Here is a 13,945-nt window from a genome sequence, read left to right on the forward strand (position 1 = left end):
TGTCAGCGCACGTTAAAGATCCCCAGGTGGTCTGAATTACTCCGTAGCCCTCCACTACGGCTCCTCTTTCTCTCTATCCACTTTAACTCCCACCTTCCTCCCTTCCCTTACGGCGCGGTTGAGGTGTCCAGAGAAACCAAGTGAGACAGTTACCGCGCCTTTTCCCTTCCTATAAATCAATCAATCAGTCCGCCAAAAAGTGTGACATATACAGCGCCTTTCCTTTCCTGCCATCAATTTGTAATATATGGCGCTGATGTAATGATTGATTGATTGATTAAAACTTTAATTTCCACCGATTTAGGAGGCCCCCTACTCCCCGCTCCTGGCACGCAGGCATGAGGAACGGGGGCTGGAACCTCCGCGACTAAGGACTGGCGAATATACATTGGTTATTCGCGGCCTCAGCCGCCAGGCGGACGGCTTTCTGCTGGTCAGCGGGGACGTCGCTTCGCAGCAGGGTTACCCAGGCTTCTCTACTTTTAATGTTGTCCCTAGCGCCCGGAGACTTAGGGCATTCCCAAATTATATGGTCGAGGGTCCCCCTCGCTTCGCAGGCTTTACATTTATCGTTTTTTCTCTCCTCTATCTGGGTGTGAAACAACCAGACAGGGTTCGGGAAATTTCCGGCTTGTAATCGCCGCCAGGCTATGGCCTCTTTATTATTTAAGCTAGGATCCGGTGGCGGCATCAGACGTCTTCCTAATCTATAATTTTCGATTATTTCTTTATAGGTTTGCAAACGTTCGTCCATCGCCTGGCAGTCGGGCGGCTCCGCGTTTGCCCGGAAGTAGAGATCTCGGGCTAAATCATGGGCCGCCTCGTTGCCGGGGACGGACGTGTGTGCTGGGACCCAAATTAGGGTGATTTTGCGATCAATTTTAGTTGCAGCTTTTAGAATTCGGGCGGCTTCTTGTGAGACCCTGCCTTTTCCGATATTCCAGAGAGCAGTTTTACTGTCGCTAAAGATCAATCTAGCCTTCGTTCCGACGCAAGCGAACGCTATTGCGACCTCTTCAGCCGTGTCTATGTTTCTACTTCGGATGGTGGCGGAGACGACTAGTGCGCCGCTACCATCGACTACTGCGGCGACTGCCGCCCCTGATAGGCCGCTTGCAGCGTCTACGTAGGCAACTTCTTTTACTCTGAATTCTTTCGCACTTTTAACCAGTGCTTCTGCTCTCTTCTCCCGTCTCTCATTGTGGTATTCTGGGTGCATGTTGCGGGGGAGAGGACGAACAATGATGTTCTCGCGACATTGTGGTGGTAGGAAAACCTAAAGTCCCTTGGAAAACCTTGTCGGCTGTGCCCCTATCTATTTTTCGACCCACCCATTCTAAGATGGTTCGACCCGTGCTCGACCTACTTAATCTTTCATGTTGGGCGATTCTCACCGCTTCAGCAAGTTCCGTCCAGCTATTATGCACTCCCATTTCTATCAGGCGTTCCGTAGAAGAGGAGATGGGTAGACCCAGCGCTCTCTTGACGCAACGCCTGATGAGTGCGTCTATCTTTTCTTTTTCATTGGTCCTGATGTTGAGGAACGGTGTGGCATAGCATATTCGACTTATTATGTACGCCTGCATCAGTCTCAAGAGGCTTCTCTCTTTGAGGCCTCTGCCTTTGAATGCAATCCTCCTAAATATTCATGTTACCTGCGTCGCGTAGGTAGTGAGTTTTTTTATCGTTCCGTCATTATACCCGTCCTCTTGAATAAAAAGTCCGAGGATTCTGATTTGCTGGACTCTTGGTACGGTTTTGCCGTCGACCTTTATTTCTACGTTAAAGTCGCCCTTGCACCTCATTGATTTTGGATTATATATGAAAAGTTCGGATTTTTGCGGAGAGCACGAAAGACCCCTTTCGGCCGCGTAGGACACAATGGTGTCCGCCGCCGCCTGTAGGCGTTCCTCTATGCTGCCATCGCTGCCGTTGTTCATCCAGAGATTAACGTCGTCCGCGTAAATGCTGAACTTCAGGTCTTTTATGACTTTAAGGGCGGCAGGAAGGCCTCAAATCACCACGTTAAAAAGGAAGGGGGAGAGCACCGAGCCTTGCGGAGTTCCTTTACTTCCCAGGTGGACAGTGGGGGATTCTAGGTCCTGAAACTTTAGTTTCAACGTCCTGTTTGTCAGGAAATCCATTACGTAATTATATGTCCTCTCGCCGACTCCTAATTCCTGTAGTCCCGCGAGAATTGCCTGGTGTTTTACGTTGTCAAATGCTTTTGTTAGATCTAGTGCTAGAATTACCTTCGCGTCTCTGGATTTCGAGTCAATTATGTCATGTTGTAATCGGAGCATTACATCCTGTGTGCACAGGCCCGGTCGGAACCCGACCATCTCATGCGGCCACAGGTCATTTTTCTCCATGAAATTAGTTAGCCTTGTTTGGATTACGCGTTCCATAAGCTTTCCAATGCATGAGGTTAGAGAAATAGGTCTGAGGTTTTCCAATTTCGGGGGCTTGCCAGGTTTTGGAATTAGCAAAACGTTTGCAGTTTTCCACTGCTGGGGAAGACGACCGCTACTCCATACTTCTTGCATGTAGTTGGTCAGTGCCGTTATGGAAGCGTCGTCTAGGTTTCGTAGCATTTTATTTGTTATTCCATCGGGGCCGGGAGCTGATCGCGTCTTTAAGCTAAGGATTTCGGCTCTAACTTCCGCTTCTGAGATGGGCGCGTCGAGGGCCTCGTTCGGTGGGCCCGCGTATTGCCTAAGAGGGAGGGATGTTGTATCGCCGACATATGTGTCTACGAGTTTAGTTATTAGTTCCGCGTCAGTACCCTCGAACGCGTGTCTTGCCTTGGCTATTGTAGTGTTTGACTGTGTTTTCGAACTGTCGGGATTAAGAAGATATCGTAGCAGGCTCCACGTCTTTGAAAGGCTCATGTTGCCCTCCATTTCATCGCACCTGTTACACCAGTTTTGCTCGCAGAGTTTAATTGCATAATCCTCAATTTCCTTATTGTGCCTGGCTATTTTTCGCCTTAGGTTTCGGTTCCATCTCTGACATCGGAGGCGTCTTTCCATACCTTTTTTTGCTTCCCACATGTGTAGGAGTTTCCTGTCGACTGTTTTCGGTGCATCGTCCCCCTCTCTAGGGTAATGGTAGCGGGTTTAACGTGGTGCATGAGGGTTTCTGCCCAATCGTCGATATTTTCAATATTTTGGTCCATGTTGGCAGATTCCCTAATTTGTCTGAATTTCTCCCATTCGATTGCGCTGATGATCTTTTCTCGTCTTACTTTGACTCCCCGTTTAAGCGTTATTTCGAGGACGTAATGATCGCTTCCAAAGTTGAGCTCTGTGTTCTTCCACCTAAGCTCCTCCATGTTTTTGGTAAATGTTAAGTCTGGGGTTGTGTCTTTGCTCACACTGTTTCCCACCCTCGTCGGGCAGCCAGAGTCTGTCTGCAGGGTGAGGTTTAATTCGTGAAAATCTTCCCATAACTGTCTGCCCTTCGGATCTTGCCTATTATATCCCCACTCTTGGTGGCATGCGTTGAAGTCTCCTACAATTAGCAGGGGGTTAGCTCCGGCTGCCTTCATTGCTTTGCGAAATAATGTCTTGAACCTAACTTTGCGCTGCTGAGGAGAGCTATATATGTTTAGGACGAAAATACTGGGTTCCTTCTTCCTGCCCGTGATGATTTCAACGAAAACCGCCTCAATGTCGCGAGAACTAACTTCATGTTCGATCACCGCTACGTTCCTTTTGACGAATGTAGTGACCCGGGATTTTGCTCCCCGGCCACTAGCAAACGCTTGATATCCTGATAATTTAATTACTCCTTTGCCAGTTTCCTGTAGGGCTACGGCTAGAGGTTTTTCAACTATTTGCTCGAGATGTTGTTGCACTAACGCTCGCTTGCGCGGGAATCCTCGGCAGTTCCACTGCCATACCGTCGAATTAATCTTTGGTTGCGTTTTGCCCATGTTGGAATTGGTCAAGTATCTCTTCTCTCACTGTTTGCCTTTCTGCCATAGCAGCAAGAGCCGCGTTTGTTTGTTTAGATTGTTCCTGAATTCGGTTTAGGGCGCCTATGATATTGGTCATGCCTGTCTCAAGCCGCTCGAGTCTCGCCCCGTATTTGGCGTCTAGTCTACGCTCTATTGCCGCCAGCGGATCCGTTTCCCCGCCTCTTCGTTTCTGCGGGGGAGGTGGCCTGCACTGTTCAGTGATCATAGCGTCCTCCTCCGTGTCTGACGCCGCGGGTGGTGTTAGCACCTTTGGCGTCGCAGGTGGAGGTGTCGGTTTGGCTACTTGTTTTGCGGGGAGAGCCTGTGGAGGCGGGGGAGCCCCGGAATTTAGCTGTGATTTAGATTGGTATTGGTCCTGGGTGAGTTTCTTAATTATCTCCCTCAGTTCCGCAACTTCCTTTCTTAACTTTTCTATTTCTTTATCTTTTTCTTTGTTTTCCTCATCTTTAGCCTGGGGAACCCCACTGCTGAAACTCACGGTTTTACTGTCCCCGCTCGGGCTTCGCTTTTGGGTGGCCGACGGGTTCCTTGGGTCCCTGGAGTTAGCCGTGACTCTGGATTTGGACCCCGACCTGGACTTGGATCCGGACCGCTCCCTGCTGCTGCGGGAGCTTGAACGGTGACGTCGGTTGGCGTCCTCCAACTGCGGGAAGTCCCCGCTCTGCGCCCGGAAGCCTCCGTCCCTGTCTTGAGAATATCCGCGTTGGTCACGGTGGTCTCTTCTGAATTTCGAGCGTCCTCTGCGGCCGCTCTCAGGTGTGGTGTTGAGATATTGGTGCTGCTCGTTGTGCTGCTGCTGCTGCTGTTGCTGTTGCTGCTGCTGCTGCTGTTGCTGCTGCTGTTCGGCAATTTTCTGCTCCCATTGACGTTTTTTGGTCTGGTAGGGAGTACTGTAGAGTTCTCTGCACTTCTTGTTGCCAAGCGGATGGTCTTTACCGCACAGCTGACATTTTATTTCGCAGGTGTGTCCCTGATCTGGGCGCTCTTCTCCGCATCCTCTGCACTTAGCGTTATTCGGATCTGGGCAGACATCTTCGCGGTGCCCTAGGCGCCCGCATGCGTTGCAAACCTCGTATTTCTTTCTATATAAGACACATCTTTGCCATGTAAGTGAGAGTTTCACCCACCTTGGCACCTCTGGTTTTTCAAACAGTATGAGCACGGTGGTTGAGCTCCTGCCCAGGCGCCTGGCTCCTAGCACGGGGGGGTTGCCATTGATTGTGCGTAGCCGTTGCACTATTTCTTCCTCGGTGATGCGAATGGGCGTGTACTACCCCCTTACCGCAGTCTTCGGGCATAGCGACGTACGCCGTGATTTCAATTTTCTGGCCCTCGAATTCGAGGACGCGTAGTGCGACGTATTTTCTTTTCCGGTCTTCGCTGTCTGTTGCGATGAGGATAGACTGCTGTTTTGCGTTAACCGAGAAGGTGTCTTCCGCGGCCTCTCTGATGTTTATATTTGCGGTGCGAGCAATCAACTCCGCAAGTTCAATGTTGCCATACTTAAGTAGGCGGCTGACTCCTCCCCGTGGGCGGAGAATTATTTTGTCGGTTCCGTCGGGTATCTTGATCGATTGCCTTTCAACCGACTTTGCTGCCAATCTCTTTCCGGCGAGCTTGGACGCGGCTCGCTCTCTCCCTTGATCATCGGTGACGCTGCGTCCCTCGTTCTCAAGTGGCACGGCCTTTCCTCTTTTCTTGGCAATAAACCACTGGCCAGGTTCTTTCAGCTCCGCAGGGTCTATGCTCGTTCCCTCCACGGTTTCCATCATTTTCGCCGAAATTCTAAACGGCCGGGGGTGCCTTTGTTTGTAATGTTTTGTGTGGTGACGTCATGGCGGTCTTTGCCTCGGAGCGTTGCCGATTTCAAAGCAAAGACGCGCGGAAGCTCGCGCCCGACCGCTATGTTCGGGCTACAGTGAACTAGAATATTCTAGTTCACTGTAGTGCGGGCTAATAGTCCTAACGCCTACGAGAGTGCGCTGGATTGGACACCTGCCTGTGTCCTGCGCTCATAAAAAATGTCAAACTGCCATATAATTTCAATGGGGCACGTTTTTAAAAATGTTTAGCAATTGGGATGGTTTTGCTTGGTTTAGCTTTGAGAGACTGGCACATAGTTTGGCAAATTGTTATACGTGATTATTACACACGTTCTAACGGCTTTATTTTCACGAAAATGGTCTTATGGTAGGTGCAGTAGCTCTAAATTGCTTAAGTGTCTGCTACACATATGCGTTAGAGCATCTATCACACATGGCTACGTTAGGCTTAGCGTATACGTCGCAGTTGCTATGGAAACCAGAGAGGCAGCAATTGTTTTTTTTTTTACTTTTTTCTGATATTAATAATTGGTTCACAGGTAGGGAAAGGCGCAGTATCTGTCACACTTGTGTCTGTGGACACCTGAACAGCGCCGTAAGGGAAGGGAGGAAGATGGGAGTTAAAGTGGAAAGGGAGGAAGAGGAGATGTAGTGGAGGGCTACGGAATAATTTCGACCACCTGGGGGGGGGGGGGGGGGTGCGCTGACATCGCACAGCACACGGACGCCTCTTCGTTTCGCCTCCAACGAAACGCAGCCGCCGAGGTCGGGTTCGAACCCGGGAATTCCGGACAGTAGTCGGGTGTCACCACCCCGGCGGGGCTTTTCTCTGATATTCGTATGAGTGCGTTCGCGCTAAAACTAGAAGCGTCGTGGAGGGATCTGCAGATGTATATTTCTTATCGTAAAGCTATTAATAAAAAAATGAGCTCATGTTTTATTGAATGTTTCCAGGTAAAGAAACTCTGGCCACTTAGAATACTTGCGTCAGGTGGCGTGAAAGCGAGTTTGCAAGTCGCCCGCCGTGGTGTCCCACTGGTTGATTCCCAACTACGTTACCGGGGAACCCTGGTTCGAACCCGACCGCCGGCGGCTGCGTTTCGATGGAGGCGAAACGAAGAGGCGTCCATGTGCTGTACAGGCAGACAGACAGACAAAGAGACAGAAAACTTTATTATAAGTAGGAATTCAGGGCGCGCAGGCCCCTTGTTCCCCGCACGACCCCACTGAAACTCGTGTTTATATCTCTCAGGCTCATAACACTGGCAGCCCGGCCGGTGGCGATGGTCTGCACGGCCGGGTCCTCCGAGCGCAGCAGGGTCTGCCAGTCCTCCCAGGTCTTCAAGTGCTCTTGACCCCGCTGGGGAGGTTCCGCCGGGCAGAGAGAGAGGACGTGAAGGGAAGAGCCAAAACGTTCGAGGCAAAGTGTACAGCCAGGAGTGGGGAAGGAGGGATGTTAGTGGGATAGGGTAAGGAGTGAAGGAAGAGTGTGCGTTTGCAGTCTGCGCCATAGGGCTGCGTGTTTATTAAGGCGAAAGCCTTTAATGGCTCATGCTGTCGTGGACAAAGTGTGTCCCGCTTTTGCGGCGTTCTGATTGGCCGAGGCGGGATGCGTCACTTCCATCTGCAATGCAACACATATTACGCGCGCCAAGGAACGCCATGCGACAGGAGTGATATTGATTATATTAATTGATTTTTAGGAAAGGAAAAGGCGCGGTAACTGTCTTACCTGTTTTCTGTGGACACCTCAATCACGCCGTAAGGGAGGGGAGGAAGGTGGGAGTGAAAGTGGATAGAGAGAAAGAGGAGCCGTAGTGGAGGGCTACGGAGTAATTTCGACCACCTGGAGATCTTTAACGTGTGCTGACATCGCACAGCACACGGGCGCCTTGCTTTTTGCCTCCATCGAAACGCAGCCACCGAGGCCGGGTTCGAACCCGGGTACTCCGGCACAGTAGTCAGGCGGCTTACCACTGCGCCACTCCGGTGGGGCACAGGAGCGATGGTGCACCGTCCAAACTCACACTTGCCGGAGAAAGTGTGATACTGGGCCTTTCATTTCCTGTAAACATATGTAGCACTGCAACGAATGCCGACAAGAGGCGAACGATGGGAGGCAAATTATAGGATAGGAGAGATAGGCTTTCGCCATTCTCCTCTTAGGAGACACCTAAGAGACCCTCTAATTTTTTGTCGAGGGAGGGGTGGGGTGGAGGGTAGAGCTGGTGCCTGTCTCTGTAGGCATGCGGCAGCTTGCTGAACGAGTACATGCGCTCCTTCGTAAATTCCGGATTAGAGGCCACCTGTGCCCGATTTAAATAAACTCAAGCTAAAAGGTTGGCAGCCTCGTTTCCGGGATTCCCGGAGTGCGCGGACCACGGTGTTAGAAGTACTTTGCACGGGCACCCATATCAGCTCCACATGGCGGGGCGGGGGTGCATCGGGCGAGCACAGGATGCTAAAAGCAGGGACATGGACTCGGCCTCGTGCAAAATTCAGAATCTCTGTTTTTGAATCTGTTAAAATGTACTGGGCTTCCGTGCGGGTTATGGCTATTGCAATGGCGGCTTCCTCTGCAGCTTCTGGGAAGGTGTCTTGGGGGGAGCGGTAATGAGATTAGAGGGAATGAGGAGTAATCCACCACGGCTGCGGTCAGGTCAACACCCGTGCGTGCAGCGTCCACGCATAGGCGTCAGCATCACCGCCATAAAATCGGCGGAGTGCCTTTGCACGGGCTCTGCGGCGCTGATCATGGTAGGATGGATGCGTATTTTTCGGGAGTGGCTTGATAAGTAGCTCTCGGTGGATTGTTCGAGGGATGAATAGAGGGGTTGGGTCGTTAGCCGGTATCCTGATTGCAAGGGAGTCTTATACCGTCCAGTGGATGTTCGCGTGAGTCTGATGTATTGGGCCTGTCGGTGGGCCTCCACGAGCTCTCGAATCGTGTTGTGTAGGCCCAGGCCTAGCAATCGGCCTTGGGCGTGTTGAAGGGAAGGTTAACTGTGACCTTGTATGCCTTGCAGATCAAGGCATCCAAAGCGTTTATGTCGTTTTTCAACAATTGTAGGTACGGAGTAGTGTAAAGCACACGGCTGAGGACGACGGCATGGATGAGGCGACAAAGGACGCATTCCTTCATGCCCCTATGGCGGCCCGGAACTCTGCGGATGAGGTGCGATATCGCGCCTACAACCTTTTTTTAAGGGTGGTAGTGTTTTTATCTTTGCTCTGGATTTGTAGGCCCAATACGCGGAGGATTTAAACCTCCGGTACTAGGCTCCCATTCACTTCGATAGTAATAGGGGAGCGGTGGGAGTGGTGGTTCTTGGGGTGGATGAGCAGCAGTTCGGACTTACCTGGTGGGGTAAAACAGTCCGATGCTCTTTGTGTAATTTTCGGTCTGGGTGGCTGCTTCCTGTAAGGTGTCTTCTATACCGTCATCACTGCCGTGAGTGGTCCACAGCGTGATGTCGTCGGTATAGAGGGTGTATTTCAAATGGGGTATGTCTGACAATCTTCGGTTGAGGGGGATTAGGATGATGTTAAAGAAGGGGGAGAGGACGGACCCTTGCGGGATGGCGACATCTGAAGCATGTAGGAGGAGGAAGAAAGAGGCCCGAAGTGTATCTCAACCGTGCGGTCAGTGAGGACTGTTCGAATGTAGGTGTACATTCTCCCACCTACATTCAACGTGGATAGGGCAGTCATGATCGTCCGATACCCGATGTGATCGAAAGATTTGGAGAGGTCCAAACATAAGACTGCCTTGGTGTGAGCAGGAAAAAGTGGGTGAAAAATGTGGGTGAGTTGCAGCATGGCGTCCTGTTTAGATAAATGGGGTCGGAATCCCATCAAGCCTTGCGGTTATAGACTGTTGTCTGCCATAAATGTAAGTCTCCATAACACAACATGCTGTGCGATGTCAATGCACTTTAAAGATCCCAGATAATCTAATTTATTCCGTAGCCCTCCAATACGGCACAATTCTTTGTCTCTTTCACTTTCATTCCCACTTTCTTCCCTTCAATTAAAGCGCGGGTCGGGTGTTCACGAAAATAGTTTAGACAGATACTGCGACTTTCCTTGCCTGTCAACCAATTATTATTACAAGTCGATTGGGAGCCCTGTCACGGAATTCCTCCAACTACATTTGCAGTTGCAACCTATGTTCTATGAGAAATCGGAAAGCCATTGTATTCAAAAGTTGAGCTCATAAACAAACCTGCTTGAAAGAAAACCGAGACCGTTGATACTCCAGCTCGTCAGTCGGTTCGTGGAAATTTTACTACTTTTGCGCAGACCTGGGTGAACTGGCCAGCGACGCGGAGGAAGTGGTCCCGCTGGTGAACGTGAACTCAGCCACGCTGAAGAAGGTGTTGCAGTGGGCCACCTACCACAAGGACGACTGGCTGCTCTTGGCCGAGGACGATATCGGGGCCGCGGTGGGCGGAAGACAGCCGCTCTCCTCTTGGGATGCCGAGTTCTTCAACGTAGACCAGGCCACGCTCTTCCAGCTCATCGTGGTGAGTGGTGTGAATTAGTGTTGTACACAGTTAGGTTCAGTTAATTTAAACTAGAGGAGAACGCGTTGTTGGTGTTCTAACTTAAATTCTGTTCTCCAAACAGACAGACCTGCGCCGAATGTTTTCTTTGAATCTCCATTCAATTGGCCCTGTCCTTGGATGGTGTAGACTGTTGGGCCACTTCGGGAACAGGCATTTCAAGGACAACTTTGGGCACACTGGACAGGACGCGAAAGATAGAAAATGCACACACGAGCTCGTCTGTGTATTTCTCCTCCGGTTGTTCTGTCCTTGAGATAATCATTTGCAGGTACTGCTGTACCCACCAGCAGAAGTGTCCACGATAAAAAGAACAGGCTAGGCAGCGACAAGTTCTTCATGACCTCTGCACCTTATACTAGAGCACGGTGTAAGCTTACCGGCGCATCCTGTAGATTGTACAACCATGCGGTTGGAGCGCGAACAAAGATACGCTTGACGGATAACCTAAACTCCGCAAGCTATATGCAGCTCTGCGAAAAGGTAAGGGTTACATGTGCAGGGCCATGAGGATGGCGCGCACTACATGATTGTCTTCGTGTGCCACACTTTTAGGGCGAAAGCCTTTATTGCCTCATCGTTGTCGTCAACAAAACTGTCACGCTTTTGCGGCGGCTCTGATTGGCCGAGACGGAATGACGTCATGGAGGTATCGACCAATCCCAGAGCACCACCACAGTATGCGCGAATGCGTGCCTTATATGACCATATGCCAATCAATGATCAATTACTAAACGGTGACCTATTAATTAATTGATAATAATATAATTGATATTTAACCAAATAATTAATATATACTGATTAGTGACAGATGTGTAATTAGTTATTGATTTATAATTAATGCCGCACACCCGGTAAAATAAACCACACAACAGTAAACGTAGAACAACTGCGAAGATACAAGGAGTGCGATCTCGTCGCTGCCATGCATAATTCACTGAATGAATGCACTCGCAGAATGTGAAAGAGTAGTCGCTGGCTTTACTCGTGGCAGCATTCATCGCTACATGCGCTACAGTCGCGTAGCAGAATGCAGAACTCAGGCTTTCGCCTTTCATCACTTTAGTCGCCAAAGTGTGCTCGAATATTTACACCATAGCCGACAGGATATGAACAGTCATATTGTGCACGACATTCTGATTGGCCCATGTTGCCCTTTGCCTCCTTAGTGCTGTAAACTGCTTGTGAAACAGGCTGTAGAACACTAACTAATGGCGATACGCGACGGTCTCTTTCAGCAACAAAATAAAAGGGAGATGGGTTCCTCTGCTTAGAGACCACCTATATTGCTAGGCTATTTGCCGCGTTCATCGTATTTACGCTCAAATGTATGACTGTGCGAGCACGCGCAGGCTGCTGACTATCTGGACATCAAGGGCCTGATGAACGCCGGCTCCCGGATGGTGGCCAGTATGATTCGGTCCAAGACGACGGACGAGATGAGCAAACGACTCTGCATCAGGAACAACTTCACGCCCTCCGAAGAGGAAGTGGTGAGCCCGTGCCTCGCGCACGACTATGTATGACCACGAGAAACTACTCTTACACCGTGGTCACGAGGACAGCGCAGTATTACTGCTACCGGTTCAGAGATCCGACTTTTCCGCCAGGGCATCCGATAGGGTGCAAAATCAAGGAGTCTATCCAACACGTGTCACTTGGACACTACCATATGCGCCCGTCACACAAAATTCATTCATAGGAAAATGTAGTCAGCTGTTCTTACCTTTAGTCAAAAAGCTATTGTAAGGTCAATAATGTTGATGCCTGTGGCTTTTTATATAAAAAATCTTAATTCGTTTAGTGTTCTAGTTGGCCTCCGTAGTAAAGTGGCCTCGATTTCGAGATTGGTATCCACACCCCATGGGTGCCCCGTCTGCAAGTCCAGAAATACAGAAGCTGACATCCATCACCTGCTGTGGGAATCTCCAGCGCTGAAGCCGACGCAGATCCGGCACCTGGTAGCAGCTGGCCTCTCCCCCCATAATCCACAGTCATATGCTGTTTGGACACTGGGACCACATCATCGTTCACTTCTCGACTCGACTTCATTGCATCAGGCAACCTTTTACCATTTATTTTACCACACCCTTCATCCTTCATAGCATTTGTATGCCCTGAGGCAATAAACTTCGCAAAAAAATACAGGACTCCGCAGACCATAACGCAATTTTACAACTTGCTCTTTTTCTGATAGCATGTTACTAGAAACCATGCGTAGCCTCAATGTATCGCTTTGGCCGCCTTCGTCTACTGTCCTCTATTTGTGAAAATGGGCGCTAGACATTCTATCCGACCTACTTTCTGGCGTCTTCAAAACTCTACTTTAGCCACCGCGGGGTTCTTGCGTTACGCTGGTCATCTCCTGGTCGCGTGATAGAATCTCTGCAGTGAAGTCGAATTCCACGGAGGCTAAACGCAAAATCTCACATCTGCTATGCGATGTCAATGCACCTTGAGTACTTCAAATAAATGTATAGCCATCTTCTTCGGCGTCCCTCATAGCCTATCGCTTCAGGGCTCTGTTGGAACAGCCGACAACCCTGCCTGTGAAAATATTCGCTGTGAAGAGACAATCAAACATCTCTTATGTGAATGCCCTGAATTTGTGAGTGAAAGATATAAGCTGCGTTGTGCGATGGACCGCCTCGATCCTCGCCCTTTAACGGCGGATAAGATCCTAAGGGCCACGGCAGTCGATCGCCTTGAAGGCATACAGGCACTGTTCAGTTTTCTAACAGCCACCGGCTTGCGTGACAAACTCTGACTGTGCTCCACGTCCATTTTCTCTTCCCCTCTTTAATTCCCTTATCCCTTTTCCCCAGTGTAGGGTAGCCAACCGGAGGCCTCTCTGGTTAACATCCCTGTCTTCCATCCTCATTCCTATCTCCTCTCTCCCTTTCACGCTGTAATAAAAACAGAATGCTTGGTCTGCGTGTGTGTAGGGTGCCATACGCAGCTCTACAGTCATACATCCGCAAGCACGCCTCATGCACTCAAGTTGCAGGAGCAGCCCAATCTGCATCGGTGTAATTATTATGCGAAGCATATTAACGTAGGTTTCGGGCCTTCGTGCGACGCCCGGCGGTGGCCACCATTGACCTTGAAGTGGGGTCACGTGACATGACGTCACGGGATGACGTCACACCGGCTGCAGATGGGGCTTCATATCGCGCCGTCCATAGAGTTAATACAAAGACTCTAGAGGGAAAGCTGCCCGTTCACCCAATGCATTCGAGGGGTGACCGCGTGATTGCCGCCATCATCACACTGTTCATTGGTTGCCAGATGAATTTTACTTGCTAAATCTGGCACATGAAGATGGTTTGAAGCTGGCAACTTGGATCGTGGGAAGATGGCGGCGTGCAGCTAACCGACGGCGGGCGGCTACTGTTCAGTAGGTGCTGTAAACAACGGCAGAATCGTCGCGTGTGGAGCATTTCTTGTGATATGTTGCGTCGCGTACCTACTGTAACATCACTTAGGTGTCCTGATTCTTCTGAGTTGTTATCGCAAGGCCGGCTATCCCTGCGATTGTTTCGCGCTTCGCATGCATTTCGTCCGTCGAGCGCACA

General features: G+C 50.2%; 1 protein-coding gene across 1 annotated transcript in view; it reads left to right on the top strand.

Moving 5' to 3' along the window:
- The window catches only part of LOC146174843 (S-phase kinase-associated protein 1-like), a 30,297-nt gene that overhangs the window by 8,622 nt on the left and 7,730 nt on the right, over positions 1-13,945 (top strand). Inside the window, exons 2-3 of the mRNA XM_084585468.1 lie at positions 10,108-10,331; positions 11,723-11,863. Of these exons, the coding sequence (XP_084441594.1) occupies positions 10,108-10,331; positions 11,723-11,863 (365 nt within the window). The remainder of the gene's footprint in view (positions 1-10,107; positions 10,332-11,722; positions 11,864-13,945) is intronic.

Source organism: Amblyomma maculatum, chromosome 11 (assembly GCF_055883805.1).
Source record: "Amblyomma maculatum isolate TAMU_Amacu chromosome 11, ASM5588380v1, whole genome shotgun sequence".
Taxonomy (NCBI): Eukaryota; Metazoa; Arthropoda; class Arachnida; order Ixodida; family Ixodidae; genus Amblyomma; species Amblyomma maculatum.